This window comes from Andrena cerasifolii, chromosome 6 (assembly GCF_050908995.1).
Source record: "Andrena cerasifolii isolate SP2316 chromosome 6, iyAndCera1_principal, whole genome shotgun sequence".
Taxonomy (NCBI): Eukaryota; Metazoa; Arthropoda; class Insecta; order Hymenoptera; family Andrenidae; genus Andrena; species Andrena cerasifolii.
The window spans coordinates 2,687,760-2,715,745 of NC_135123.1; the positions used below are offsets into that span (position 1 = coordinate 2,687,760).

At 34.3% G+C, this 27,986-nt stretch overlaps 1 protein-coding gene across 1 annotated transcript; it reads left to right on the forward strand.

The window, feature by feature from the left end:
* Window positions 1–1,286: 1,286 nt before the first annotated feature.
* Naa60 (N-alpha-acetyltransferase 60) lies at window positions 1,287–27,986 on the forward strand. Its single transcript, XM_076814140.1, has 2 exons — window positions 1,287–1,662; window positions 24,922–27,986. The coding sequence occupies exons 1-2, from the start codon at window positions 1,416–1,418 to the stop codon at window positions 25,497–25,499; spliced, it is 825 nt and encodes a 274-aa protein (XP_076670255.1). The 5' UTR covers window positions 1,287–1,415; the 3' UTR covers window positions 25,500–27,986.

Sequence of the window (27,986 nt, forward strand, 5' to 3'; positions counted from 1 at the left end):
AATCCCCCGGCTGCAGGACCACGCAACACATCACTATCGATGACTATCGATAACTATCGATAACTATCGATGACTATCGATAACTATCGATGACTATCGATAACTATCGATGTCTATCGATAACTATCGATGGTTGATAGTCCAACTATCGGAAACTATCGATGGTCGATAGTCCAACTATCGGAAACTATCAATAGTCGATAGTCCAACTATCGGAAACTATCAATAGTCGATAGTCCAACTATCGGAAACTATCAATAGTGCCGACTGTCGATAGTTCTACACCACTACAATTATGCAGGGTTCGGACCGATTATTCTGCAGTCACAGCCGACTCTAGTACTAGCCTAGTAGTCATGGCGGGGACAAACATAAAAAAAAATACATACGGGTCGAATCTGTATATAACCCAGATAGCACACGTCGTCTATAAGCCGTCTTTACGACGTCTTTCAGACTTTCAAGACGTCTTAAAGACGGCTTATAGACAACGTGTGCTATCTGAGACCTCCTCCTCTTTGAAGTCGGTTAAAAACGGCATTCCCGTCTATAACACAAGGTTCTATGGCGCGGACTGCAGCGCCACTGAGCGCCACGCGGTCGGTCTGTCATCTGTCAGTACTCGATTCGTTTGAATTTCTGACATCTGTTCTATCCAAATTTCTTCGACTTTTATATCAATGTTGATAATAATGTCAATGCAAATATGATGATAATGTGAATATAATACTATGAACAATATTCATAAACTACAAATACTCCTTGATTAGAAAATGTTGATTAGTAATTTTCAAACTGTACACAAATCATTTAGAATACTGTCGTATATTAAGATTAATTTATATAAATACATAAGTCTAATAATCCTGTTCAACGAAGATATATAGATCGAGTACAAAACAGAAACCTTCGCGTTTCTGTAGAATAATGTAACACGATCTCTAATCAACGATAAAAGTAAAATAAAGCATTTCGATATTTATATTTGACTTCATGTATGTACGTACACATAATTGCAATTTTCCTTTTAATTTTATACTTACGATGATTGCACGATTACGATACCTGATAACTCGAATAAGCTGCTTTATCTTTCAATTATGTACTTGTAAGATAAATTGAATAAATATTTTGGACCATTTATCGTAAAAACTGAAGGTACAATGTTGTAATCATATTTTTAAGATTTCTGTATAATCCTCCGTATGTCAGAACGAGAATGAAAAACGGAGAAACATAGAGAGAGAGGTATTGAGGAGGCGAGATAGAAAGAGATGAACGGTCGGGTTGGAGGGGGGGGGGGACAAAATGTCCGCGGGTCTCAATATGTTTACTAGCAAACGTTTACATGCAACGTGACATGGTTAACATTGCTCAAGAAATGATTGATGAAACGGTAGAAAAACCGAGGCGTAATGGCCGTATCTTTTAATCGATACCTGATTTTACCGGAAATTGAAAAAAGTGAGTTCAAAGTATCTCAAGAAAACAAATATAAATATACGGATGAGCATACTACAAGAATTTCGTCTAATGAACAAAAAACCTCCGTGACACCGGCAACCGTCCCCCTATGTGTCTTGGGCGACGTTCAGTTGCGCTTCCTCTGCCCCGATGACCTGGAGGAAGTACGGGCTCTCTGTCAGGATTGGTTCCCTATTGGTACGATGCTTTCCGTGAATATGAAATTAAATCTTAAAATTTACACCGTATAAGAAACTGCGGGTAAACTTCTCATCCGGGAAACCTTTTTTTTCACCGAACAATTTATATGGATCGAAAGCACGTACCAAACAACTTGCGAAAATAACAATTTTGAGTTTAGGAATCTATTCAGTGAAAAGTTATTAATTAAAAGGGACTGCGAAATTTTTACGAAAATATTCTAACCCCTAATGTGACTAACTATTATGCTTCAATTCGAAAGGATACTTTTTCTTAACCAATACTATACAACAGTAGGCCCAAACTCACATCGGTTCGCTACCATGCTTTACCTGCCCAAGTGGGCCCCTCCATCCCACTAATCAGGCCCCAACCAATACTAATACCCTGGACAAATTAGAAAGTGGAATGCGCACAATATACTTTATCGCTTTGTCATAAGTAGACTGCGGATGTTCATGCAAATGCATATTTTTATAGGCAAAAAGTAAAATAATGGGACGTAGACAGAAACTTGTTTTGTCATTAGAGAAATCCAAAATTGTACTTTTTATTTTGCATATCATGCATATTGCATGTTTTGCATAATGCATATTTTGTGCATATTGCATATTCTTTGTGTAGTATTTGCACATTTCTTACATATTTCTCATATGTTTTGTGGACACGCGGCTGACTTTGCATTACGTGCTGAATATAGGCACAAAAAAATTGATAAACGTTCATGGCGGAGTCAATAATTTTGTATATATGTATCCCACGCTACACGGAACTTCTGGTCAATTAGATCACGAGGGTCGCATGTATGTTGCATATATGTTGCATAAGTGTTGCATATATCTTGCATATTAAAACATATTATACATGCACAAACATCCGGAGTCTATTCATAAGGTAGGGGAGACCGGGGCTAGTTGATACGTTTTTCTGTTTTCAATGTTTTTCATTTTCGTTTGAATTAATTACTTGATAACAAATATGCTACAATATACTTTGGTCCTTCCTCTTTAATATATAGTAAGCATAAACTTGAGGAAATACATACAAAATGAATGAAAAAATGTTACTTGGACAATCAATTTGTATGTATCAAAACTATTTACTTTTTCTCTATATAAAAGAAAACAGTTAAGAAACATAGGAAAGAATTGAACAACAATCTTCACATATCTCGCTCAAATGGAGCTACATATATACGGTGTCGAGATAATTCGTCTGTATCAACTAGCCCTGGTCTCCCCTAATTGAACATCTTCAAAGAAAGAATCTACAGTTTCAGCAAACTGACGACACTTGATTTTCCCTCTTAAACAAATGAAACGTCCAGCACCATGCTGACCTGTTTCAAATAACTTCATCGGTTTGCGATGAACACCACAATTCTTACTAATTCTCAGCAACCCTTGCTGCTGCAACCGTACTAGAGCACTTTCTTCAGACTGTGATAACGAACACAAGTTCTACGTTACCATTTTAAATATATGTAATTACTTTATTTCTTTTTTAGCCTAACAAGGAACACTATTCAATTGATGATGGAATGGCGCAGATTTTTTATATACAGTGGCTCTTTAAAATCGCATAACATTTTTAAAATTGGTCCAAACGACTTGAGTTTTTTTGAGAAGCTAGAAGGATTAGTTTGCTAAGTGACGTGATTCGTCGTTTTGAAAAAAAATGCATTTGGTGGGAATAGCAAAAAAATTAGAAAAGATCGTTTTTTCAACTTTTTTTTGTGAGCCTGTAAGGAAAATTCAAAAAACCCGTTTGTAGATTTAAATAAGTTGTATATGTGTCTATAATTTCATCAAAATCGGTTAACGTTGCTCTGAGTTATAAACGCTTAAAGATTGCAGGAAATTCCCAAAATCAGCGATTCTCGACCTTATTCTGCGATCTTTAAGCGTTCATACCTCAGAGCAACGTTAACCGATTTTCATGAAATTTTAGACACGTATACAACTTACTTCGATCTACAAACGGAATTTTTTAATTTTCATTACAGGCTCACAAAAAAAAAGTTAAAAAAACGACCTTTTCTATTTTTTTGCTATTCCGACCAAATGCATTGTTGTTTCAAAACGACGAATCACGTCACTTAGCAAACTAATCCTTCTAGCTTCTAAAAAAAACTCAAGTCGTTTGGATTAATTTTAAAAAAGTTATGCAATTTTAAAGAGTGTACGATTATGGCAGTGAGCCATTGTAGATCGAAAGTATATGTCACAAAGGTCATAAAAGTGTAAACTAAAGATGCTCCCAAAAGCTGGTCTGACCTTGAAAAATCGACAAAGGTGGAACCGGGGAAAGAAGAAAAATGTGGGAAAGAGAATGACAAATCCGTGTGTTCAAATTTAATTGTCTCTATTATATGAAAATACATTATAGTAAATGAATGATAATAGATTAATGATAGATAGTAATTAGAAAAAATTAATGATAATAAATGATAATACTAATGAAATCACAACAGCGGGTAACCATTACATTTATGATAATCTTGTCGACAAGAGGGTTTAAAAAAGTGATTGAAGCAACAGTAAATTTCACAATGACTGCAACGAGCGAACACTATTTCTTTCATAGCTTTATCAACGAGACAGTTTAAACATGTCACTGACATTATTTATTATCATTAATTTTTCTAATTATTATCTATCATTAATGAATTATCATTAATTTACTATATTGTATTTTCATATAATAGAGATATTTAAAGAGTGACCAAAAAAATAGCCTCTTTTTGGTGCCACGATTTTCGAACTGAATTTTATACGAAACGATACCTTATGATGAGACATCAATCATGCAAAATTTTCAAGTTGAGGTGACAATTAGTTTCTGAGATATGGGAGGTCAAAGAAGTGAAAATTCGTTAACGCGTCAACCCATACGCTTCGATGTACGGACTTTTATGTCAGTCCGATAATTTAAACAGTTATTTCCAGGGGTTTTGCTGACTACTAACAACGAATTTGAACTTAGATTTTCAAAATTCACGAAAAAAAAATAAAAATCAAGAAATATAGATGTCTGTGTAGTGGGTGTTTTTTTTTAAATATATCGTCCACCATATTGAATCGACCATTGTGAGTTTTACTGACTGCTAACAATGAATTTGAACTTAGAATTTCATTTTTGGGTCACTCTTTGAACAGACAGATTTGTCATTCTCTTTCCCTCATTTTTCTTTTTTTCCCTTTTCCACCTTTGATGATTTTTCAAGGTCAGATCAGCCGTTGGGAGCATCTTTACTTTATATTTTTGTGACCTTTGTGACACATACTTTCGATCTATGTAAAGAAATCTGCGTGATTCCATCATCACTTGAACAGTGTTCCTTGTAAGTATTTTATGTTCTCGAAATCCCTCAATGTAACCGTTTGGAAAAACAAAGAAACTAGAAAATATATCAAAATTTTGTCAAAAGGCGTAGAAAATTGGTCAAAATTTTGCAACTTTTTCGCCTCGTAACTTTTCAACGAATAGATTCCTAAACTGAAAATTGTTGTTTTTGCATGTTGTTTGATACGTGCTTTCAATCCATATAAATTTTTGATGAAAAAAAGGTTTCCCAGAGGTAAAGTTCACATGAAACTACTTACACTTTCCTTTTCGATATAATTAATCCTTTCTGGTTCTATGTTCAGTGTCTTTGAAATTAATCTAAGATTTCACTGTTCTGTTTATGTCATTTCGGCTTCTTAAACGTTAAATTTATTTCAAAGTAATCCGATCTCAAGGAGGTATTATAGTAGGCGTTTGAGAAGATGAATCGTGGAAAAAAGGATAACGGATAATGATGTAAGATCCTCTGAGTGTTATTCGAAAGAAGAGAAAACAAACAGAAGTCGATTACTTTTTTATTGAAACATTTGTTATAAATACTCGCTGCTACATGTTCATGTATTGGTCAAACATGTTTAGGCAGAGAGGTTCCAAAATGCAGTTTCCAGATTTCAATGTATGCTGGCACATTAATGAGACTCGAAGTATTAAAACCAGTGATACTTGGTTTCGGGGGTATATGGCCAACTAGCTGTACCCAGGCCACGCGTTGCTGTGGATCACAAGGGAAGATCCCGAACCCGAAAATTCAAAAAATTCTGAAACTTTGTGAATATGTAGGGAATTTCCTCCTGATTACAACGCAATTTTTGTTTTCTGCCCAAATTCACTCTAAGGGGGTGTAATTGACCCCTGAAAATCCAGTTATTTTTCGATTTTGTGTTATAACTCGTGAACTGTAAAATAATTTTTGTTACCAAATGGTAGATCTAATTGAAAGAAGTAACTTTTGTCTGGAAACTTTTTTTCTATCTCTTATAGTTTGCAAGTTATAACACAAAATCGGAAAATAGCCGAATTTTCAGGGGTTAATTTTACTCCCTTCGAGTGAATTTGGGCAGCAAACAAAAATTGCATAGTAATCAGAAGGAAATCCCCTACGTATTCACAAAGTTTCAGAATTCTTTGAATTCTCGGGTTCAGGATGTTCCCTTGTCAGTCTGGTTAAATGGAAAAGAAAGAAAAGAGAAAGCGCACGTTTCTAATATGTTTAATTTCACAATGCTTGGTATATAAAAACGCGCGTATTCGACTGCAACGTTGTGTAAAAATTTCAAAGCAATCGGTGAAGAACTTTCGGAGATTTAAGATTTTGAACAAACGCACATGTACATTTTTATTTATATAGATTGTTTACAAGATATGTAAAGTTTTAAGGGGGTTTTTATTTTCCCTGGCAGAAGCAATGTTAGCAATTAAATGCGTGACGGTTACTCGGTGATTGATAAGCTCCTCGTAGAACGCTGTCCCTCTTGTGGCTGAATTTATCACTAAATGAAACAGTTTCTAATGGATACAATTTTGCGTCGCATATTTTTTAGAGTATAAAGCCGGGAATCCACCGGGAAGGTAAGCTAAACTATGCTATGCGATGCTATGTTTTAACGTAGCTTTTCGAGGAAACGGTTCCATAAGAATGTATTGAAGCTAATTTTTTTAAAACGTAGCATGGTATAACGTAGCATCACATAGGTTAGCTTAGCTTCCCGGTGGATTCCCGGCTTTACGATTATCTTCACTTAATACAGTAAATTTCGTGAATCCATAAATTACATTTAATTACTATTTTTATTAGTTTATTCAGATAAGTTGAGTAAGAGGAGTGTCCCAATTTCTGCTCATTTAAGGGGACTAGGCAGCCAGATCGCTCGAAAATCAAGTATTTTTTGCGAATTAATTACAAGGAGATGAATACAAATTGTGACTGGTACTTTTGGGTAATGTTTGTTAATACTATAAACAGTAAAAAAAAAATTATTTGAATAATATATGCATATGTATGACAGCGTTACAGTTGCCTGATATAAAGGTGTTTTTTTTTTGGAGCCGCTGTAATTTTGCAGTGATTCTGGCCGTAAGAAATTGAATTGTGAAATATCCTCTGAAAATGATACTTTACCCTGACTTCCATTCTGCCCTGAACCTATTGAAAAAGAAAAAAAAATCAAAATTTAAAAAATGGCGGCTGTAAAACGGCAAATTTTAAAGAAACTTGATTTTTCGCCAGGGAAAAAAGCTATTTTATTTTTTTTTGTCAAAACAGAAGTTTTCACAGACTTACGCTTAGGTTCAGGTCGCAACTAGACATGTTTCACATATACTGTTTTTTTTTTTTCAAATCGACTTCTACCTCCGTTTTTTTCGCAATCACTGCAAAACGAAGAGGAAATATGATTCCGAGAAAAACGCGTTTAAAGTTTCGAAAGAGGAATTAGTCTACTTCCGTGCGCGTAGAAATGGTTTGTGACGCGCTCGACCTTTTCGGCTGTAAAATCCTTAATTTTGCGAATTTTATCATAAACCAAACGGCATTTTACTCGGGAAGGGTGGTACTTTCGAAAAATACAAAAAATCGAGTTTCTGACTGCCTAGTCCCCTTAAGAGGTTACTCGTCAGAAAGAAGGTGTAAAAAATTTGTTTGTGATCAAAATTTGCAGAGTAATTGATTAATAATAAATCAACCAGAAAATCGAAAACTATTTAAGAAAGATATTTTAAGATGTTTAGCTACTAGTAATTAAATATAATGCTTTAAATGTCCGTATTTCTGCTCACGAAAAAATAGCGATGTACGTATTTCTACTCACCATTTGTACCAATTTCTGCTCACGTAATATGTTGCATTTTCAGGTTAAAATAAGTTACATCTTTTATGGAGATGTTTTATAACACAACAGCAAAGCATAAGATAATGATAAACAAAAAATAAAATGCCTTCGAATAGAAATAGAGGTTACAGCATGTATTGAATTGTGGGGTTATGTTATTAAAATTTTGGTGAGTAGAAATGCGGACATAACGGTGATTCAGTTGACCCTAAATCAAATCACCTGTTTTCTATTTAAAACAATTAAAAATAGTAAAAAAAATCTACACCCAGAGCACAATACGGTGTCTGGTTTTGTTATTGAATAAGAACTTTTACTGCAAAAACTATTTTCTGCCCAATTATCAAATACCAATAGTGAAGCTGTTACTTAGCACAACCAGCTAAAACAGAGTTGAAAAATCATGAGTCTCTCATTTTAAAAGTTTTTCGTTGCTTATGCTGCACTTTGATTAGCCCCAAGCTTGTACAACACTCGTGTAGATATTCTAATAATTTAGAATTACTTTGTTGCACCTATAATACAAACATAACGCTTATAATAATAAGAAAAACACGAAATGAGCAGAAATGGGGACATGAGCAGAAATTGGGACATTCACCTTAATTAGCACTTATGTATTCCTATATCCAAGGAAACTTAACTCATACGTGTTCCTATATCCAAAAAGTATCTGTTTTAAATGTCCGTAAATAAATGGTTAAATGTCTGCTCTAAAAACCATAGAGGAAGTGCAGTATATTTGGAATGCCAGTTTGATTAAGACGAATAAAAAATTACAGCAGAGGATGGGAACAAATAAAACTGCATAATATCATAGGAAAACTAATAAACTTTTATATTTTAAACTCTCAGTAATAATAAAAAACAAAAAGTAACTGAAACTTTGATCTAAATGAAAAATGACAGGAAGTATCGATTTCGTTAAGGTGCAGGTAATTTGGAATATCGCTATTCCAATTTACCTTCACTATATAAACTTAAAAAAAAACATGTAGATAATGAAATTATTTTCTTTCATGATATAATCAGGCTGAAAAATCACAATATAGGAACAATTTTAAATAAATAAAATACATAAAATGTAATATTTAAGTTAAACGATTTCATTTAAAATTTAGTAAAAACTAAAAAATGTAGTGTATTTTAAATAAAATCGTTTAAGTTCAATTTTTTTATGTATTTTTTTATTACTTACTTTTTAGGGTCGAAGTTTTATTTGTCGTTATAGGCTGATTTCAAGTCGTTTGGATTTGTGGGTATGGGTTATATTTATTGATGACCGGGTAATTTTTAAACCACTTGGGGTTATTTTTCATAATTTTGTATTGTCATCTACAGTGGCTCACAGCCATAAAATCGTGCACTCTTTAAAATCGCATAACTTTTTTAACATTAATCTAAACGACTTGAGTTTTTTTTAGAAGCTAGAAGGATTAGTTTGCTAAGTGATGTGATTCGCCGTTTTGAAAAAAATGCACTTGCTCGGAGTAGCAAAAAAATAGAATAGGTCGTTTTTTCAACTTTTTTTTGTGAGCCTGTAATGAAAATTCAAAAAACCTGTTTGTAGATTTAAGTAAGTTATATACGTGTCTAAAATTTCATGAAAATCGGTCAACGTTGCTCTGAGCTATAAACGCTTAAAGGTCGCAGGAAATTCTCAAAATCAGCGATTCTCGACCTTATTCTGCGATCTTTAAGCGCTCATAGCTCAGAACAACGTTAACCGATTTTCATGAAATTTTAGATACGTATACAACTTACTTCGATCTATAAACGGAATTTTTTAATTTTCATTACAAGCTCACAAAAAAAAGTTGAAAAAACGACCTTTTCTATTTTTTTTTTGCTATTCCGACCAAGTGCATTTTTGTTCAAAACGACGAATCACGTCACTTTGCAAACTAATTCTTCTAGCTTCTAAAAAAAACTCAAGTCGTTTGGATTAATTTAAAAAAAGTTATGCGATTTTAAAGAGTGTACTATTATGGCTGTGAGCCACTGTAAACTATGCACGCCTGCAAAGTTTCGAGCCTATTGGATAGTTGGAAGTGGGTTAAAAACCCACTTAAAATTGGGTTTTTAGATTTGAACCAAACAAACATAAAAACAAACAAACAAACAAGCAGATGATCGAAGCTGAATAAAATTGTTTAAAAATCGTTTAGGCGGTAGGCGTTACTCGTGAAACAAAAGCATTGCTAATTGTAAGCTTTGGAATATTCCAAATTACCTTCACCTTCGGTATTCCGAATTATTAGCAACACGGCATTGAAACCTAAAATTTCATGTCACACTTTGTTTTCTCGAAATTATCGTAAAACTTACAAGCAACCATAGAAGGAACATGCAGATGAGTAGATTAAGTGTTTAACTCTAAAGTTTCGACATATTTTAACCATGATTGAAACGATTGAATACTTGCTGAAAAAGTTTTGCACATTGACGTTTTCTTATTCTGCAGGTTAAGTCGAAAATGTTAAAATGCCGGTTCATCCACAAATGTTATTAGTTAACAGGTCATTAGCCCCTATTATCTACGGTGTTACAAATTAGATAGCGTCAGTGGCGGATTTAGAGGGGGGGGGGGCGCCCCTCCCTCAAGGAAAAAATACTTATTTTAATTCGCAAAATACTTATTTTAATTCGCAAAATACTTATTTTAATTCGCAAAATACTTATTTTAATTCGCAAAATACTTATTTTAATTCGCAAAATACTTATTTTAATTCGCAAAATACTTATTTTAATTCGCAAAATACTTATTTTAATTCGCAAAATACTTATTTTAACTTAGTAATATGAGAGAAAATATGATAAATTGATACAAAAAAAAAACACTTTCATTTAGCTGGAAAATATTATCGGGAAGGTCCCTGGTTTATTTCTCAGACTTACGCCTCCCCTCCTCAAGGAAATCATGGATTCGCCCCCCCCCCCTCCCGAAAATCTCAAATCCGCCCCTGGATAGCGTTAGTAGTTTATTAGATATTTCTGTATTCAAAATTACCAACAGTATTCAAAATATGCTGCACTTCCTCTACTGGGAAATTCTGGAGGAAATCTAAATAGTTTACCAGTACATTCTAGAGTTAATTTTAAACTTAAAATGTCACCATATGTCTGATTCTCAGTGGTTATCGAGATATGTGTATCCTGACATTTGGTTTCAGAAATATTGGATATTATTCCGAAAGGAACCGGTGGTTGATGGAGATGAGGTTTGGGGGGAGAGGTGGGGAGGGGGTGTGGACCCTAAATTTAAAATTGTAGCTTCGGGTATTTATTAGTTTCCGAAATATTAATAAAAAAAATATTGTTAATTTTTTTTTGAAAATTTTTTTGGACGTTGGGTACATGCTCCCCTATCCGGGAACCGTCCTGCCATTTTTTATTTTTGAAATTTTGTGACCACAGTCTCATTTTTAGCATCGCCAACCTCACATCGGTTCGCTACCACGCTTTACGCGACCTCCGCACTAATCTAGGCCCAACCAAAACTAATACCCGGGACATGTTGGAAAGTGGAATGCGTTGTGTCGGTATAAGTCAACAGAAATGTTGTTAAAAGGGGGGGGGCGTGGTAAAGTGATTAAAAAAAATCGGTAAGGTGTACCCTTTTATGCACAATTACCCCTGTATCTTTTAAACGCATTAATTACCGAAGCTAAAATTTTATATTTGAAGTCTTTCCACACCCCTCGTAATACCCACCAAGTTTCATCTCGATCGGCCACCGGTCCCTTTCGGAAGTACAGCCGAAATATTTAACAACAAATTTCATGTGATTATTTATTAATCTCTGAAGTAAATGTATATAAATTGTACTAAAATTTTCTTAAAATGGCTACGTTGCAAAATGGCTTCCATACATGCTGCAAGACGTCCAACTTTAGAGTTTTGGTAACAGGATTAGAAGCAATTCATTTTTAAAGGTGCATGCCTTATATATTTGAACTATCAATTTTCTCTTTGGTATCTGGTAGATACTATGTAAATGATACACCTGCTTGTTCACTAACCTCGCACAGAGAATACATGAGATAGGTGCAAGGTTCACATAGATAAACAACAGATTGATACTTCACATATAATAGGCCTGTATTTTCTTAGAAATGATTTTGTACAATTCTATATATATTGTGAAATGTAATTTTATATGGCGTTATGGTCTAAACTACAAATGTCACTGATTCATCACCGTCTAGCCCAAACCACTGAACCTAGTAGGTACTGGATAAGACGGGATTTTTTTAAATTCCATCCCCAAGAGGGTGCAAAAGGGGTAAAGTGTGTTTTCATGGACTCCTTAATATCTCTTAGGTCCAATTAGTTGTCAACTTGGTTTTTACTTCAAAAGATTACCCACATAAATGCCTAAAAACCAATTTCAGGATTTTACCCGAATCTACCCCTGAGGGGGTGGTGAAAAGGGGTGAAATGTGTTTTCATAGAGTCCTTAATATTTCTTAGGCCCGAAGTGAAGTGCGGGGGTATTTTGCTAGTTTAATATATAGTTCGAAATTTAGTATATGTTTACATCAAATATGTCATCCAATATTTCTTGAATCAAATGTTAAGATGTCCACATTTTGATAACTATTGATAATCAGACATATGTTAATACGATTTTTTCAGTTTAAAAGTAGCTCTAGAATCTACTGGCAAAGTATTTATGTTTCCTACTACAACACTCTTGTGTACATCATTAGTATTAATATTTCGAATCTTATAGTACTGTGCAAAAGTCTGTTAGAATTTGAAAGTTGCACTTTGTTATTTCTTATTAAATCCATAACATTTTGCTTTCTTCTAAATTATATTATGTTATTCCATAATATTGGTATCTATGGAATGAGAAACATTTAATGAACATGTTACTTTTACAATTTATAATTATATACGATGCAATATTTTTGTAAATTATTTAATATAAAAAATAGTGTATAAATTTTGCTTAGGTTGTGTAGATTGTTTCACTGTGATATTAATAGTACAGTGATTTACTATGATACACTAGTGATATTCTTTGCTGTATTAAATATAGGAGTTAACAAACTTCTATACCTTCGTATTTTTAATAAAGTATTTAATATGATTCTATATAAGTATTTGTAATTTGATTTAATGTTATGTAGTTAATTATTTCTGAAAATGATCATTCAACCTTTGTAATTACATCCTAAAAGGATTTCAATGTATTTGCTACGTAGGTTTTCATATTGTAGTTATTCATCACATGGTATAAGACAACTATAACGTGAAGCAATTACTGTTAAAAGGTAGATTAGGAGGATAGTAGTATATTCTTAAGTTCTAATGTAATAATCACTTAAGGGGAGAGCCTTGTCTAACTAGCTGAAAATCGAGGTTTTTCGAGATTTTTTTAAAAAAAAAAGTATTTAATCGATCTGTCTGAAACTTTCAGGATACTGTATAGTCAAATTAAGGTGAATAAATTTTTTTTATTAAAGAAAAGAACGACAAATAAATAATACAGTCTGCTGTATTCATGTGAGACCAAAAATGCAAAAAAAAAATTGTTTAGTTTATGCGTCCGCGCACAAAAGCAACCTGTTTGTAGGTTAAAAGATGCAAAATTTAACAAGTGGAGGTCACTTGAAAAAAAGTTTACTCTTACCAAAGAAATTTTGCCTTAAATGTGCAAAAAAGCTATTTATTTAAACAATATCATTATACCAACGAAAAAAATGTTTTCTATAAAGAAAATGTTCACAAATATGTCTGCACAAGGTAAAGTCGATTGATTGAATATTTTTTTAGTTATATTGCCCGCCAATTGAAAAAGTGTCTTTTTGAGAAAAACGCGTTAAAAGTTTTCTAGTTAAACCCGCGTCACCTCCGCAGCAAAACCGGTTATAGTCGCTTTAATTTTTCGAATTTCGTTCCGTGGCTTTGGGACTATATTTTCGTGATGTTCAAATATTAATTTGTGCAAAAAAAATTATTTTTTCGACCCACAACACCAGGCTACCCCCTTAAGAAGCTTCTGTTATGCATACATTTTCTTATTTGAGTAGATGTCCCATCCGATCTATGTTTATGTTACCAGAAAAGATTTCATTGATATTATGTATTCCATTTTTTCCTTCAGATTTTGTATTATACACATAGGATATTTTAAACCACGATTGACTAACTGGTGGCTCGCGAGCTACCAGGGGCACCCCCGCTTTGCTGCCACGCTAAAAGGCCCCCCTCTATACCGACCAGACTCTGACGATCGCAGTGGATTTCTCTTTCTTTCCTTCTCTTTTCGACTGCGATCGTCAGAGCCTGGTATTTATGGAGGGGGCAGTTCAGCGTAGCATCAAGGCGGAGACAGTGAACGGCGGAAAATACAGGAATGATCAAACTATTTCGCAGAGGGGGAATAACCAATCAACGCCAAGGTGGGAAACGAACGGCGTCACCGTCGAGCCAGACCAAGCTAGCCAAGCGGGGAAGGTGTTGTCGACGCTGGTAGTAGAGATCCCTATTTCACGTGTATTTAAATACACGTGTACACGTGTATTAAACGTATCTGTCCCTGAATCCGTGTATCTTTTAGTACATGGGTACCCGTGCACTATTTCACGTGTATTTAAATACACGTGAATTTAGATACTCGTGTATTTATAAATACACGTATATTAACGTATCCGTATTTTGATTCGTCTGATTTTTAATATCTATAGATATCCCAGAACTCTGGGGGATTGCAAAATTCATAAAAGAATTAATGTATTTAAAAATATTTACTAGAATAATATGCGGAAAGTATGGTTTTACAAATTTTCAGATTGTAACTAATAACACAATTATAAAATTAACAAGATTTATTTAATCGATTACCTATTTTGATACAAAAAATTAAGGCATTACTGGTAATAAGCGAGCTTCTTTTTAGACGCAACGACAATCCTTAAAATTGAAAAACATCACTCGGTTTTATTACACTTATTGCTTAAGTGACCGCCATTGCCCATTCTCCCGTAGTTAATGCCCAATTCTGATGAAAATACACAAATACGTTGATACACGTGTATTTAAATACACGTGAAATAGTGCACGGGTACCCGTGTACTAAAAGCTACACGGATCGAGGTACGGATATATGTAATACACGTGTACCCGTGTACACGTGTCTTTTTACTACACGTATGGTCTCTAGCTGGTAGGCTACGGCCTCATTTCCCTTGGCTAGCTTGGTTTGCGGCATAGACATATATAGACGGAGCAGAAGCTGGGACTGTTGGCGAGGGAAACGGTAGGCTTGGAGGGGAAAAGGCAGAGGTCCGATACAGGCACGTCGGGTTAGCTTCGGAAGCGTTCGGCATGCATAACCACTGCGTTACCCGATTTGCCTGTATCGCTCCCCTTACCGCGAATCTTACACCCCCCTCAGCTTACGCCCTGTCTACATATGTCTATGGTTTGCGGTGATGATGCCATGATGGGAATCGAAAGCGTGGCGTCACTTGCCTTGGCTTGGCTTGACGGTGGCGCCGTTTCGTTTCCCATCATGGTGTCATTACCGCAAACTATGGACATAGAAATATAGGGACGGAGGAATAGTGCGACTTTAGGCGGGGGAAGTGATATGCATTTGAGGGGGGGGGGTGGGGCACTACATCTGCCTGAATTTGATTGGTTGCATTCTACGCGTGCTCTGTACCGCTAATTATGAAAAAGTGTTTGCTACAGATTAGTACATACATACGTCTAATTGTAAGTATATACTAATGGAGTGATTATTCACAAATATAAATTGTAAAAATAATGAAAATTGAAGAGAAATATGCATCTATAATTATTAAAATATATCAGGCGAATTAGAGCAGAGATACTGACGTAACATCATTTATTGTTCCATTGTTCTTAATAACCTTTTCTTTAACACGCTACTGTATACCACACTCCGAGACGCGCTTCAAATATGGCTGCCACTATCCCTGCTTGCGACGCGACAAACGTTCATCATTACACATCACTGCGCTTGTGCGAAGCAGCAGCCAATAGAAAGAAGGCGTATGTTACCTCGTCGCCCCTCCCGCAAAGATATCACCCCCCGCAACTATTCCTCCGTCCCTACATTCCTATGTCCGTGCCGCAAACCAAGCTAGCCAAGGGAAATGAGGCTGTAGCCTACTAGCGTCGACAACACCTTCCCCGCTTGGCTAGCTTGGTCTGGCTCGACGGTGGCGCCGTTCGTTTCCCACCTTGGCGTTGATTGGTTATTCCCCCTCCGCGAAATAGTTTGATCATTCCTGTATTTTTCGCCGTTCACTGTCTCCGCCTTACTGCTACGCTGAACTGCCCCCCTCCATAAATACCAGGCTGTGAAGATCGCAGTCGAAAAGAGAAGGAAAGAAGGAGAAATCCACTGCGATCGTCAGAGTCTGGTAGGTATGGAGGGGGGCCGTTCAGCGTAGTAGCATGGCAGAAGAGCCCCCGGTGGCTCGCGAGCCACTAGCAACCCGCGGTTGCTCTTCGCAAGAGCAAAAGTTGGACGAGCCTGGTATAGGCATTAGGCTTAAGTACAATGTAACATAAATAGCTAAAAGTAAGGATTTAAGAACCAAACAACCTCCTTCGTACAGTAATCGCCCGTTATGAGTCCGTCGAACTAGGCTGGCGGCGGACTCATAGTGGCTTGCGGACATGATTCCGCGCGGCCAGTGGCTGTGTCGACCCTTTCGTTTCGTCTCGCTCGTTGCCCGGTTCTCTCACTGTCGTCCGTAGGCTTCCACGAAATGGTGGGGATAGTCGTGGGGCTGTCAACGGGAGGTAAAAACGGGCTCATAACGGGGATTTACTGTATAGAATTATACAATGGTCCCCGGATTATTGACATGCTTTTTTCCCCGGATCATCGGGAAAGACCTACCCTCAAATGTAGTTCTCGCTTTTGAAAATAGTGTAAGGGAAATGTACCTAAATACGAAAGCTACGTTTTTGTTTCAACTATAAAAAAAAATTTCCCGTATTCCGATTATATTCGATTAAAATCACTGGTCTTTCAATTTGCAGGGTAAACCAACCAGTGAATGACCGAATTGTTGAATTTGTGGACCTTTGACATTAATACTTGAATACATTTATGTATAACAACAAAACAACTGTTTTGGAATTGCTTTTAAATTTATTTTTCTTGAAATTTCAATAAAAATAATTATTTATTCTTATCGTAATTTTTAAAAAATCAATTATGAAATGCAAAATGTGTAGAAGTCCAGTAACTGACCGCATACACCCATTAAATGACCGGGTATGAGCTAGTGAATAACCGATCAGCTGAAATAATAAATTAGGAATCAAATATAATGCAATAATTACAGAAATATTTTTAAATTAAAATTATAGGTAATTATTAATTGCAACAATTTTTTTCTAAAACTTGGCTAAAGTTTTTATTTTAAGAAAATATTTTTACTTGAGCTTTCAAATCATACAATTTAAGTCTCGAAATTAAACAGCAGTAGTACCTACTTAGGATTTATTGCACATTAGTTTAATATTATTCGGATATGTAGTATACATGTCTCGAACTAAACAAATCGCTTTTAAAGGAAGACCACTGATTTGAAAGCATTAGTATGTGTATTGTTATAAACTTAAATTATTAAATTTAACTTTAATTACAATAATAAGTCGCTTGCATATAATGAAAAGTAAACAAACTAAAATCAGTTAACGCATTATACCTATATCACATTACTTTTACACAAACTATTAATACTTAGTTTAAACTTTTATAATCTCAAATATTATGAATAATAATACTTTTTCAGTCTTTATAAACGATAATGAAAATAAAATTTAATGACTAGAAAGACATTGAAAACTGTTATTGTTCAATATTATTTCTTTCATTTAGGTGATAATACTGGAGTTTGTAATATTTTTTAATACTCTTCTTCTTTTGGTATGAGCAATATTAGCAGCATTATTTTGTAAATTCAGAGGATCAGTCTTCTTCTTTTGAAGCAATTCTCTTTTAGCCTTTTTCTTTTTTTTATAATTTGCATTTCTGCTTGCTTTTTTAATTTTAACTCTTTTTTAGCTTTTCGTCCTTTTTTCTTAATTTCCTGTTCTTCTTGCTTGACTTTTCTCTTAGTTTCTCTTTCCAATTTTCGTAGCTGTTTCTGATTTTGTTGCTATTCTTCCATCAGTTTTTCTGCATGTTGCTTTTTCCATTCTTCAGATGTAATCGCGTAAACTTTAGGCTTTATATTTCTACCTTTTTTTTTTTAAGTTTCTATACGAGGAAAGCATAACTTTTTTAGAATTCGTCTAAACGACATGAGTTTTTTTGAGAAGCTAGAAGGATTAGTTTTCTAAGTAACGTGTTTCGTAGTTTTGAAAAAAAAAATGGAATTGATCGGAATAGCAAAAAAATAATAAAGGTAGTTTTTTAAACAATTTTTGTGAGGCTGTAATGAAAATTAAAAAAAAAACCGTTTGTGGATTTCGGGAATTTTGCGATTTTCGATCTTATTTTGCGATCGTTAAGCGTTTATAGCTCAGAGTAACGTTATCCGATTTTCATGAAATTTCAGGCACGTATACCGATAAGTTATTTCAACCTACAAACGGTTTTTCTTAATTTTCATTACGGGCTTACAAAAAAAAAATTTAAAAACGACCTTTATTATTTTTTTTACTATTCTAACCAATTGCCTTTTTTCAAAACGACGAAACACGTCACTTAAGTCGTAAACTAATCCTTCTAGCTTCTAAAAAAAAAACATGTCGTTTGGACCAATTCTAAAAAAATTATGCGATTTTAAAAATGTCCAAATACTTTTTGTACTAACTGTAAATTATAATTTATAAATGTACCTATAACCTTAAAAACGTGCTCAGCAAGGCCAGCAGGCCTCTCAGTCATTTAGTGGTTGTAATAAATTTCTAACCTGCCAATTTTTGGACCAGTCGGTCACTTACTGGCAAAACACTTGTGTTTTCAATACCAAAGAATGTCCGACAGAAAGTTTAAAACAAAGAATATTTATAATTATTTTTACTATACATAAAATTAATTTTAATAAATAACAAGATTTTCTTTTCATTGTCATTTAGTTTATAAATAAAAACACTAAATATTATTAGCACAATAGTTTTCGAGATTATGTATTTACTGCTTTCTTTCTCGAATGAGTGGCTACGGGATAAATTTTAGAAATACTTTTAATAAGAATTGTACTTATTAATGTTTGCTTGATACGCGTAACTAAAAATATGGGATATTAAATGTGCGACCGACTACACTCCATTTATAAACATACAATAATTTTTTAATTTATAATTTACATTTCTTTGCCTAACGGTCATTCATTGGTATGCGGTCAATTACTGGATGGTTTACCCTATCAAGTTTTTTTTTTCTTTGAACACCATCACTAATTATATAGGAACTTCAATTTTATAGATGAATATAAGTCGAACTGTCTTATTATCTAACCCACGAACAGCAGTGATATCATGCGTTATCTCAGTTCTTACATCGCAGAAGCCCCGCCTTTTTTTCGCTAAATTCGTATCGGAAATTAAGGTGCAATTGCCAAGTCTATTCTTACAAAGTGTGCTCACTGAGAGGATATGGGTTTGCTTCAATGCTATTCAGAGGCTAATTGAAGTGCAGCAATTGTCTAAATATAATTTAAAAATTTGATTCTTCGGTGTCGCAACAGACAAATGCATAACAATACCAGATGAGAAATCAAGATTACACTTTGGGCACGTTTTCTCTCCAATGTGTAACGAAAAACTAAAGAAAATCCGATTTGCTAGCACGACTGAATATTTTAAATCTCTATTTGTGAGGATTATTCGGCACATATTTTTTTTATACCATGCTTTCCTGCAAAATAAAAAATGGAAACAGTTTGTGCATCATAAATTTATAGTTCAATCAGTTACCTCTGAATGCAATCATCATTTATTATCACAACGTTATTATCTTGAGGACTGATGTTGCGTATGCGGAACGCTGATATTGAAGAAATTCCACCAGCTAGATTACATTATCTTTTTCTACAAAAATGACATTAAAAGAAACCTTGACATTTTCTTCTTCTAATAGACTTTTTTTTTTAATATTTTTACAATCTTTTCTTTTAATTATGTGTTTTACAAACAGCTTATACGCGACATTGAGCCAGAGATGGGCAAAAAATTATTTTAAATGAAAATTTGTGTACGAAACGTTTATTTAAAATAATTTTTTGCCCGTCTCTACATTGAGCGTGAAAGGGTTAACTTTTTTTTACATATGTTTCGCGTTTACAGCTAATCAAATATCACAAATACATACAATGAGTCCTCCGCTTTTTCGAAAATGCCCTCTCGTTCCATCTGTTGTTGTTTTCTAACTGTTCTGGCATATTTCATTGCTTTGGAGGTATATATTACAGAGTTTCTCGGCTTAAGGGGACCTTTCGGTCTAGGGCCCAAAAAATAGGTGATATTTAGGAATTAATTAAAGGAAAACTACTATATATAATTTAATGGGAGTTGTTGCATTGTGTTAAGGATGCCTTAAGCTACAGAAATATATTTTTTGTGTTATAATTAATCATTGCAGATGGCACTGGGGAGTCGTTAAATCAAGGCGTCAAAAAATTGGATCCAAATCGGTGGGACCTGTATCTCCAAAAGTTATTACCCGATTCGACTGAAACTTTTTTCATTTTGAAGAATATAGTTCTGGCTAGAACTAACTAGAACCAGAAAAAAAATACAAAAATGTTATTTTTTTTTAGAAAATAACGACACTTGAAGTGTGAAATCACTTTTTCCCAACAGTTTTCATCCTTTCAACGCTTTCGAAAATTATAAATTTTCAATTTTTTGTATTTATTTCTGGTATCCCCCCTAGCTAAAAGTATATTCTTCAAATAAAAAAAGTTTCAGTCGAATCGGATAATAACTTTTGGAAATACAGGTCCCACTGTTTTGAGAACACTGTTTCGAGAAAAACGCATTTAACGTTTCACGCGAGTGCCGAGTGGCCGGGTGTTACCCATTAGGGCGGAGCGGAAAATTTAAATTTGAATTTTCAGTTGGCCTGAGTGCGGGATAGTTGTCTTTTCATTAACCAAACACAACTGTAAAAAAAAATGGAAAAATATTCATGTCTGCAGGTTCATTTTTCTCCTAAAAATAATCATGTAATCATACTATATAGGCGAAATTTTAAATTTGAATTTTCAGTTGGCCTGGGTTCGGGATAGTCGTCTTTTGATTAACCAAGCACAACTGTAAAAAAAATTTGGAAAAATATTTTCTCCTAAAAATGATTATATGATTATATAATCATTTTTAGGAGAAAATATTTTTCCATGATTATATGATTATATAATCATTTTTAGGAGAAAAAGGAACCTGCAGATATGAATATTTTTCCAAAAAAATTTTACAGTTGTGTTTGGTTAATCAAAAGACAACTATCCCGCACCCAAGCCAACTGAAATTCAAATTTAAATATTCCCCTATATGTATAGTATCGCTCCGCCCTAACGCTCATACTATAATTATTCCAATATTAAAATTGAAATATCTATATTTTCTATTATATGTTCACGATAGTACCAATGGAAGGGCAAGGTTTTCTCGATGAAGATTATTCCAAAAACTTTTAATTATTAATTTAATTTTAATACTTAATATTATTTCACTTTTATACTTTTAAATTAAAGTTATCACACAATTATATTTTTAATTATTAATTTAATTTTAATACTTAAAATTATTCCAATATTTTTAATTATTTATACGTAATTCAAATTATGCGTGAATTTCGTAGACCAATTGTGTGATGGAAAATAATCCAAGGTGGAATTCAAACAGGTTTCGATCAGGATTTCCATTCATGAAGATCTAATAGCAGATACAGAAATTAAATTCTTCATTACTATTTGACTCATTGTAGAAGTGTCGCACAGGCGACGAAGTGCCAAGTGAATTCAGAGCTCGTGCGACTAAAATGAATTCTATTTTCAGAGTTAACATGCGAAGACCCTCGGCGTGAAAACTCGTCAACGCCACTCAAAGTGTTAAGGCATTATTTTAAGTCACCAACCTTTCCCAATTACTTGTCATCCCTATAAACTATAAACGTTTCGTGCAAACTGCTTCTAATAGTTTTCTAAGATATTTAAATCAGACAAGGACGCTAGCCAAGCTAATGTAAAAGTGGAATATTCTTGAAGTATATTCCTGAACAACTATAGTAGTATGAATGGTGCTATTATCTTGTAATATGAAGTTTGTCTGGACAGTATGCACTGCATTCTCCCTAATTTGTTTTTCTATTAACCCTTAACTGGTATCCTGGGGTCGCTCATGACCCCAAGCACCCAAAGTTCGATGTACAATTTTCGGTTGTCTAAGTTGGTAAACTGAATTTCTAATTAATTTTATAATAATAGTTTAACTTTCTACGCTTATATTATTTTCTACATTACCTAAGAACAAAATATTTATAGTGGTTGCTCTAGTGTCGACTTTACAAATTTCTGTGCCCTTTTTTATTTGGGGTCTGCCACGACCCCAGTATACCAGTCACGTTTGCCAAAAACAGTATACCAGTTAAGGGTTAAGTAAGGTGGTGTTGTTTTTTGGTCTTGAATGAATGTAATATTAATTTTTCCACCATAATCAACCAACCCCCCTTCCCGCAATTATAAGGCTGCCTTTATCCACTTGGTAACACATTTTTCTTATTTTCTCCTGTTTTACACAATAATGTATACAATAAACAAAACTGGCAGGACCATTCAAATTTTTTCTCTCCGTACAAAACAACGTTTCACGTAAAGTAGTGCCTGCATCTAGTGTTCCTGATTTCTCCATATTTTTTATTTCTCGAGAAATCAGAAATCAGATCATATTTCTTGAGAATTCTCGCGAATTGAAAAAAATATTGCAAAAATTATATCTTTGGAATAATGTTGATAATATTTATCAAAAACACAAGAAAACTTTAACTAAATGATTATTCCTGTCTAATTTATACAAAACTTGTGTAAATGAAAAAATAGATATTAAATATAATTGGTAAATTTATTTATTTAATACAAAATTTGTACAAAGCGAAACATTACTTTTTGGTTTTAAAATTTATTTTTAAATAGCACAATGCGTCTAATGTAGCGTCAGCGAATCTATTTCTTTTTGTGGCAAAATCTGTTACTGTTATATTTTCACGTTTTATATATATCTACCTTGGCTGTTAAATGAAAAAAATGCGTCTTTTGACCCTTTTGGAAGAAATTCTGGATCATGCAAAAATTGTATACGGGATACAATAGTCTTATCTCCTCTTTTCTATACTTCTTCTATAATAGCCACAGAAAACTCATTAGGTACTTAATTGAGTATACAATTTTTCTAAATTTTTAAATAAGAATTAAGAGCACCTTCAGCAGTGAATAATATCGAATCTTCTGTATTGTGATTTTCTATTGGAATTCATATAGGTTCTAATGTTATTAATAAGATGTATTATAAATTGTAGGTGTGTTTATACGTTCGCGATTAACTAGTAATACATTCATTTACGAAAATAAATAAGATTTATAATATTTTTCCTAGACTTAAGTTTCTCGAGAAATTATAGTATTTCTCGAGAAATAAGAGATAAGCAATTATAAAATTTCTCGAGAAGGAACACTACCTGCATCTTTTACGAGCAGATACTGTGGTAAACCATCAGCTATTCTTTTTTCACCGTAATTGTTAACGACCCCCAACAAATTGTAAATACTTTTCAACTCTCCTTGGCAGATACTACGACGTTGGAGATTGATAAAATTTGCTTCTTTAATACCAGACTTGTGGGAACCACGTCGCTGCTTAACTTTTTTCCACGTATCATCTTATCGATTGCCTCTAATGTCACCGTAGCATATCTACGCAACTCGACATGGAAGTAGATACTAAGAACGTTGTAAGGAAAGTTTAAGTGTGCTATCATTTTGCCTTCTCAAATTCGCGATTTTTTTTATAGGTACAAAAGATAACCGCAGGGCTCCAGTTTGCGAGCGTATATTGTGCTACTGCTATATAATATACAGTTTATATATTGATGTTTATATACAATTCAATGGATTTAACGAATTCCGAGTACATGTATCGCTGATGGACTTAAGGGGACCTTCCGGTCTAGGGCCCAAAAAATAGGTGATATTTAGGAATTATTTAAAGGAAAACTACTGTATATAATTTAATGGGACTTTTTGCATCGTTTTAAGGATGCCTTAAGCTACAGAAATATATTTTTTGTTTTATAATTAATCATTGCAGACGGCACTGGGGAGTCGTTAAAGTCGAGGCGTCAAAAAATTGATCCAAATCGGTGGGACGTATATCTCCAAAAATTATTATCCGATTCGACTGAAACTTTTTTCATTTTGAAGAATATAGTTCTGGCTAGAACTAGCTACAACCAGAAAAAATTACAAAAATGCTATTTTTTTGTAGAAAATAACGACACTTGAAGTGTGAAATCACTTTTTCCCTATATTTTTCATTCTTTCAATGCCTTTGAAAATTATAAATTTTCAATTTTTTGTATTTTTTTTCTGGTATCCCCCTAGCCAAAAGTATATTTTTCAAAATAAAAAAAGTTTCAGTCGAATCGGATAATAACTTTTGGAAATACAGGTCCCACCACAGGTCCCACATAACTTCGGGAATTTTACGAATTTCAAAAAATCCTTTTAAACACGTATTCCTAAAAGGTTGAACATTCGAAAACTGAAATGAAAAAAAAATCGACTTTTAGACCGGAACCTCCCCTTAATGATAGTACACACGTGCTATTGTACCTTTGCCCAGCCGTGTATAGGAACGGTAACAAGTAACAGTGAAATTCTTAGCACAATCTTTGGAATTGTGGCAACTTGAAAGATCGGACCATAAAGGATTAATGAGTACACGTTTGATAAATTGTTTCTTTGCGGGTAATAAAAGAGCTACTTGAGATGGGCCTAGAATCGTTTATATGTGTGGTTATATGTTGTCTTTGTAAATTACTTATCTGTAATAAAAATATTAATTTATTTTGTCGTAGATTACCCTTATACGTGGTATGAAGATATAACAAGTTCCTCACGGTTTTATGCACTCGCAGCTGTATACGGTGGAGTAATAATTGGACTTATTGTCGCAGAAATAAAGCCTTATGCCAAATTGAACACAGAGGACCGTGGTATTTTGTGTTCAAGTTTAGGAAAAGATTGTTTAGTGGGCTATATCCTTAGTTTAGGAGTGCGTCGTGCGTATAGGAGAAATGGGATTGCTTCATTGTTATTGGAACAATTGTTAGCGCATGTCACTGCTCCAGAACGTTCTTCCGTAAAAGCAGTCTTCCTACACGTATTGTCTAGCAATGCACCAGCTATTTTGTTTTATCAGAGATGTCATTTTCGATTGCATAGTTTTCTACCATATTACTACTCGATCCGGGGCAAATGTAAAGATGGGTTTACGTATGTCCTTTATGTCAATGGAGGGCATGCACCATGGGGTATATGGGACTGGTTGCGTCACATAGCAAGTGCAATGGCTAGTCTAGGACCATGCAGAGTTCCACGTTGGATCTGGCAACGACTTCTTTGGGCTACTACTATTCTTTCATATCATAGATGATACATCTTGACAAATACCAATGTTAAACCAAATACTTGTTTTTTATTCGTTTCTTAAAATATGCATGTATCTGCCAATTTAGATGTTACGTCTTGTTCGGGTAATAAATTGTAATTACTAGTTTCGCAATTGGTTCTCAAAGTTTTGCGAATTAAGTTGCAGAAATGTAATTCGTCACTGTAATGGCAATACTCGAACCAACAAGGGTCAACGCGCATTCAGTTGGTAATAATACTAGTGAACAGTTCTAACGTATTTAATCTAATCGGAAACTGTAAATCTGAAGCTTTGTAATTCTTTCACCATGGATCATATCACTAGCTAACTAATTCAATACGTAAGGTAAACAATAGAGATATTAAATATAAAACATTTAACTGCCAGAGCATTTGATCAGTTCAAAGTAGTCGTGTCTGACAAAATTCTCTTGAGTATGATACATGCATAATGAAAGGATTTATACTTTGTTGATTATATATGTAAACGTTCGTAAGGAATAGAATGTACTGTAAAAGTAAAACGAAACATCGGTGACAGGCTAAAATTTCTTTGAGATGCGTGGCTTCAAGAATGTCGTCCACTGTCCTGGTCTTTTCTCTCTGCAGTCGTGGAGCTTGTACTCTGTTGTTTGCTAAATACCACCGACGTATATTATTGACTACTGAACAGCCTCAGTGAATCTAACATTCTGAAACTTACAGCTACCGATGTAGCAGAATCTGCTGCAGGGGTGGCCTTAATACTTCCTGTTTTCACCCTTCTTTACTGCTTCTATTATCACTTCTTCTTTAACTAATGTGCCATAGTCTAGACAAGCCCCTGAACAGTTTTTTCTTTTACGTTAGTTATTAATATCTTCTTTGTCTTTTAAGAAATTTTTTTATAGATATGCCCTATGACAAGTTTGCAGTGCTACTTTTTTTTTATCTGTTTCATGCCTTCCTTTTCCACCTTGGCTTCACTACTTATTTGAATCTTAATGGAACACAATTTCTTCCAGTTTCCACCACTTGTGTTCTGCTCCTTAAACAATGTCTGATTTGCCGCTCTCTTAATAAGTGTTGATTTTAGTGGTTACATGACTATTAGGGAATCCTGCAGAATAACCCGAAAAGCTTAAGCACTGAACTTCCATATGCGGTAGGGAAGTATCAAGGAGAAAACAATGTTCAGGCTTTACAGGTGATGCTGCGAAAATGAATTCACCCCCACGAAATCACACAAATTACTCGCTATCGACTTAGACACTGCCTCTGTACACGCTGTGTAAATTCATTGGATTCGTTACTACCAATTTTGATGAAGAGGATGCACAGTTGCGATGGTATTTGATACATAGATGCTGGAATTGGTGTCACTCGCTCAAATTTTCTCGCTGTTTATCCATCAAGCAATTATTGGTGGCACAGTAATGTCGGTTTAATTGTCGTTAAACTACCCCCGCTATATTATTTTTGCAACCGCTCGAACGAGTCTTCGCATTATCTACTACTCATGATGATCCACCAGTGAAATGAGAAAAGTGAAATTTTTATATTTTTCACTTTATATCTATGAGATTTTTTTTGCTTGTATTGCTGAGGTTTTTGCGATGAAACTGATGCCAAACAGGGTCGTATCTAAATGCTTTTGGGTTACCCGGGCAATATGTAACTAACGAAACACCAGGTGGTGTGTATGTAATAGACGTTATGTTACAAAGGCTCTGCTAATTAGGTTTTACTGCCTCAAGTTCTCGTTCAGTTGCAACTCAAGTCGCTTCACGTCGCTTCGCATAACAAAAGCGCAAAGTTCCCTATTAATAAAGTCAATAATGGTTTTCACCTTTGTGTACTATTTCCTTGGAATAATAAAGAAATTTCTTAGAAATAGTGTTCGAAGTCCTAACATTTTTACTCAAGTTGCAAATGTGAACAATTTCTTCTTAGATTGTTATCGCAAAACGGCCACTCTAAACAGTAGTTACCTCCTCGCTTAATTGTCGCAGTTCGGTCGCGGTATGCAACAATTAGGTGGGCACTACTGTAATTGGAAGTGGCCATCGCCTTATCCGAGACAAACAGCTTTTGTTAAATGGCACTGGCGTGTTTAAGCTTTGTTTTTACTATTCTGAAAATAGGGACTCGTTAAATGCCTGGCCTATTTCTCCACCGGCGATCATAGTATGTAGGGTACGCTTTGTGGGAGCTGACTTCATGCTTCTGCCATGCCGAACGCAAGAGCGAGAGGATATAGCAGCGTGTCGAGGGGACTGAAGGGGACAGATGAAATATGAATAATAGGGTGTGTCAATTTTAGGGGTAAATTTAAAATTTTTTAAAAATTTAGAACGACTGGTGACAAAGTAATGCTGTTTTCAATCCTGAATCTGGAACTACTTTCAGAAATTGATTTCAGTGAGGTTTAACTACTTCAAGTCACAGTTGAAAAACGTGAAAATTAAGTAAGATTTAACTACAAACTACATATTCATATGCTGCTTAAAGT

What these genes read in the sequence shown, in the direction of transcription:
- Naa60 (XM_076814140.1), top strand. Translation starts at nt 1,416, where the DNA reads ATGGCCGTATCTTTTAATCGATACCTGATTTTACCGGAAATTGAAAAA. An exon ending in TCAGGATTGGTTCCCTATTG is followed by an intron (nt 1,663 to 24,921) that starts GTACGATGCTTT and finishes ATTTTGTCGTAG; the next exon opens with ATTACCCTTATACGTGGTAT.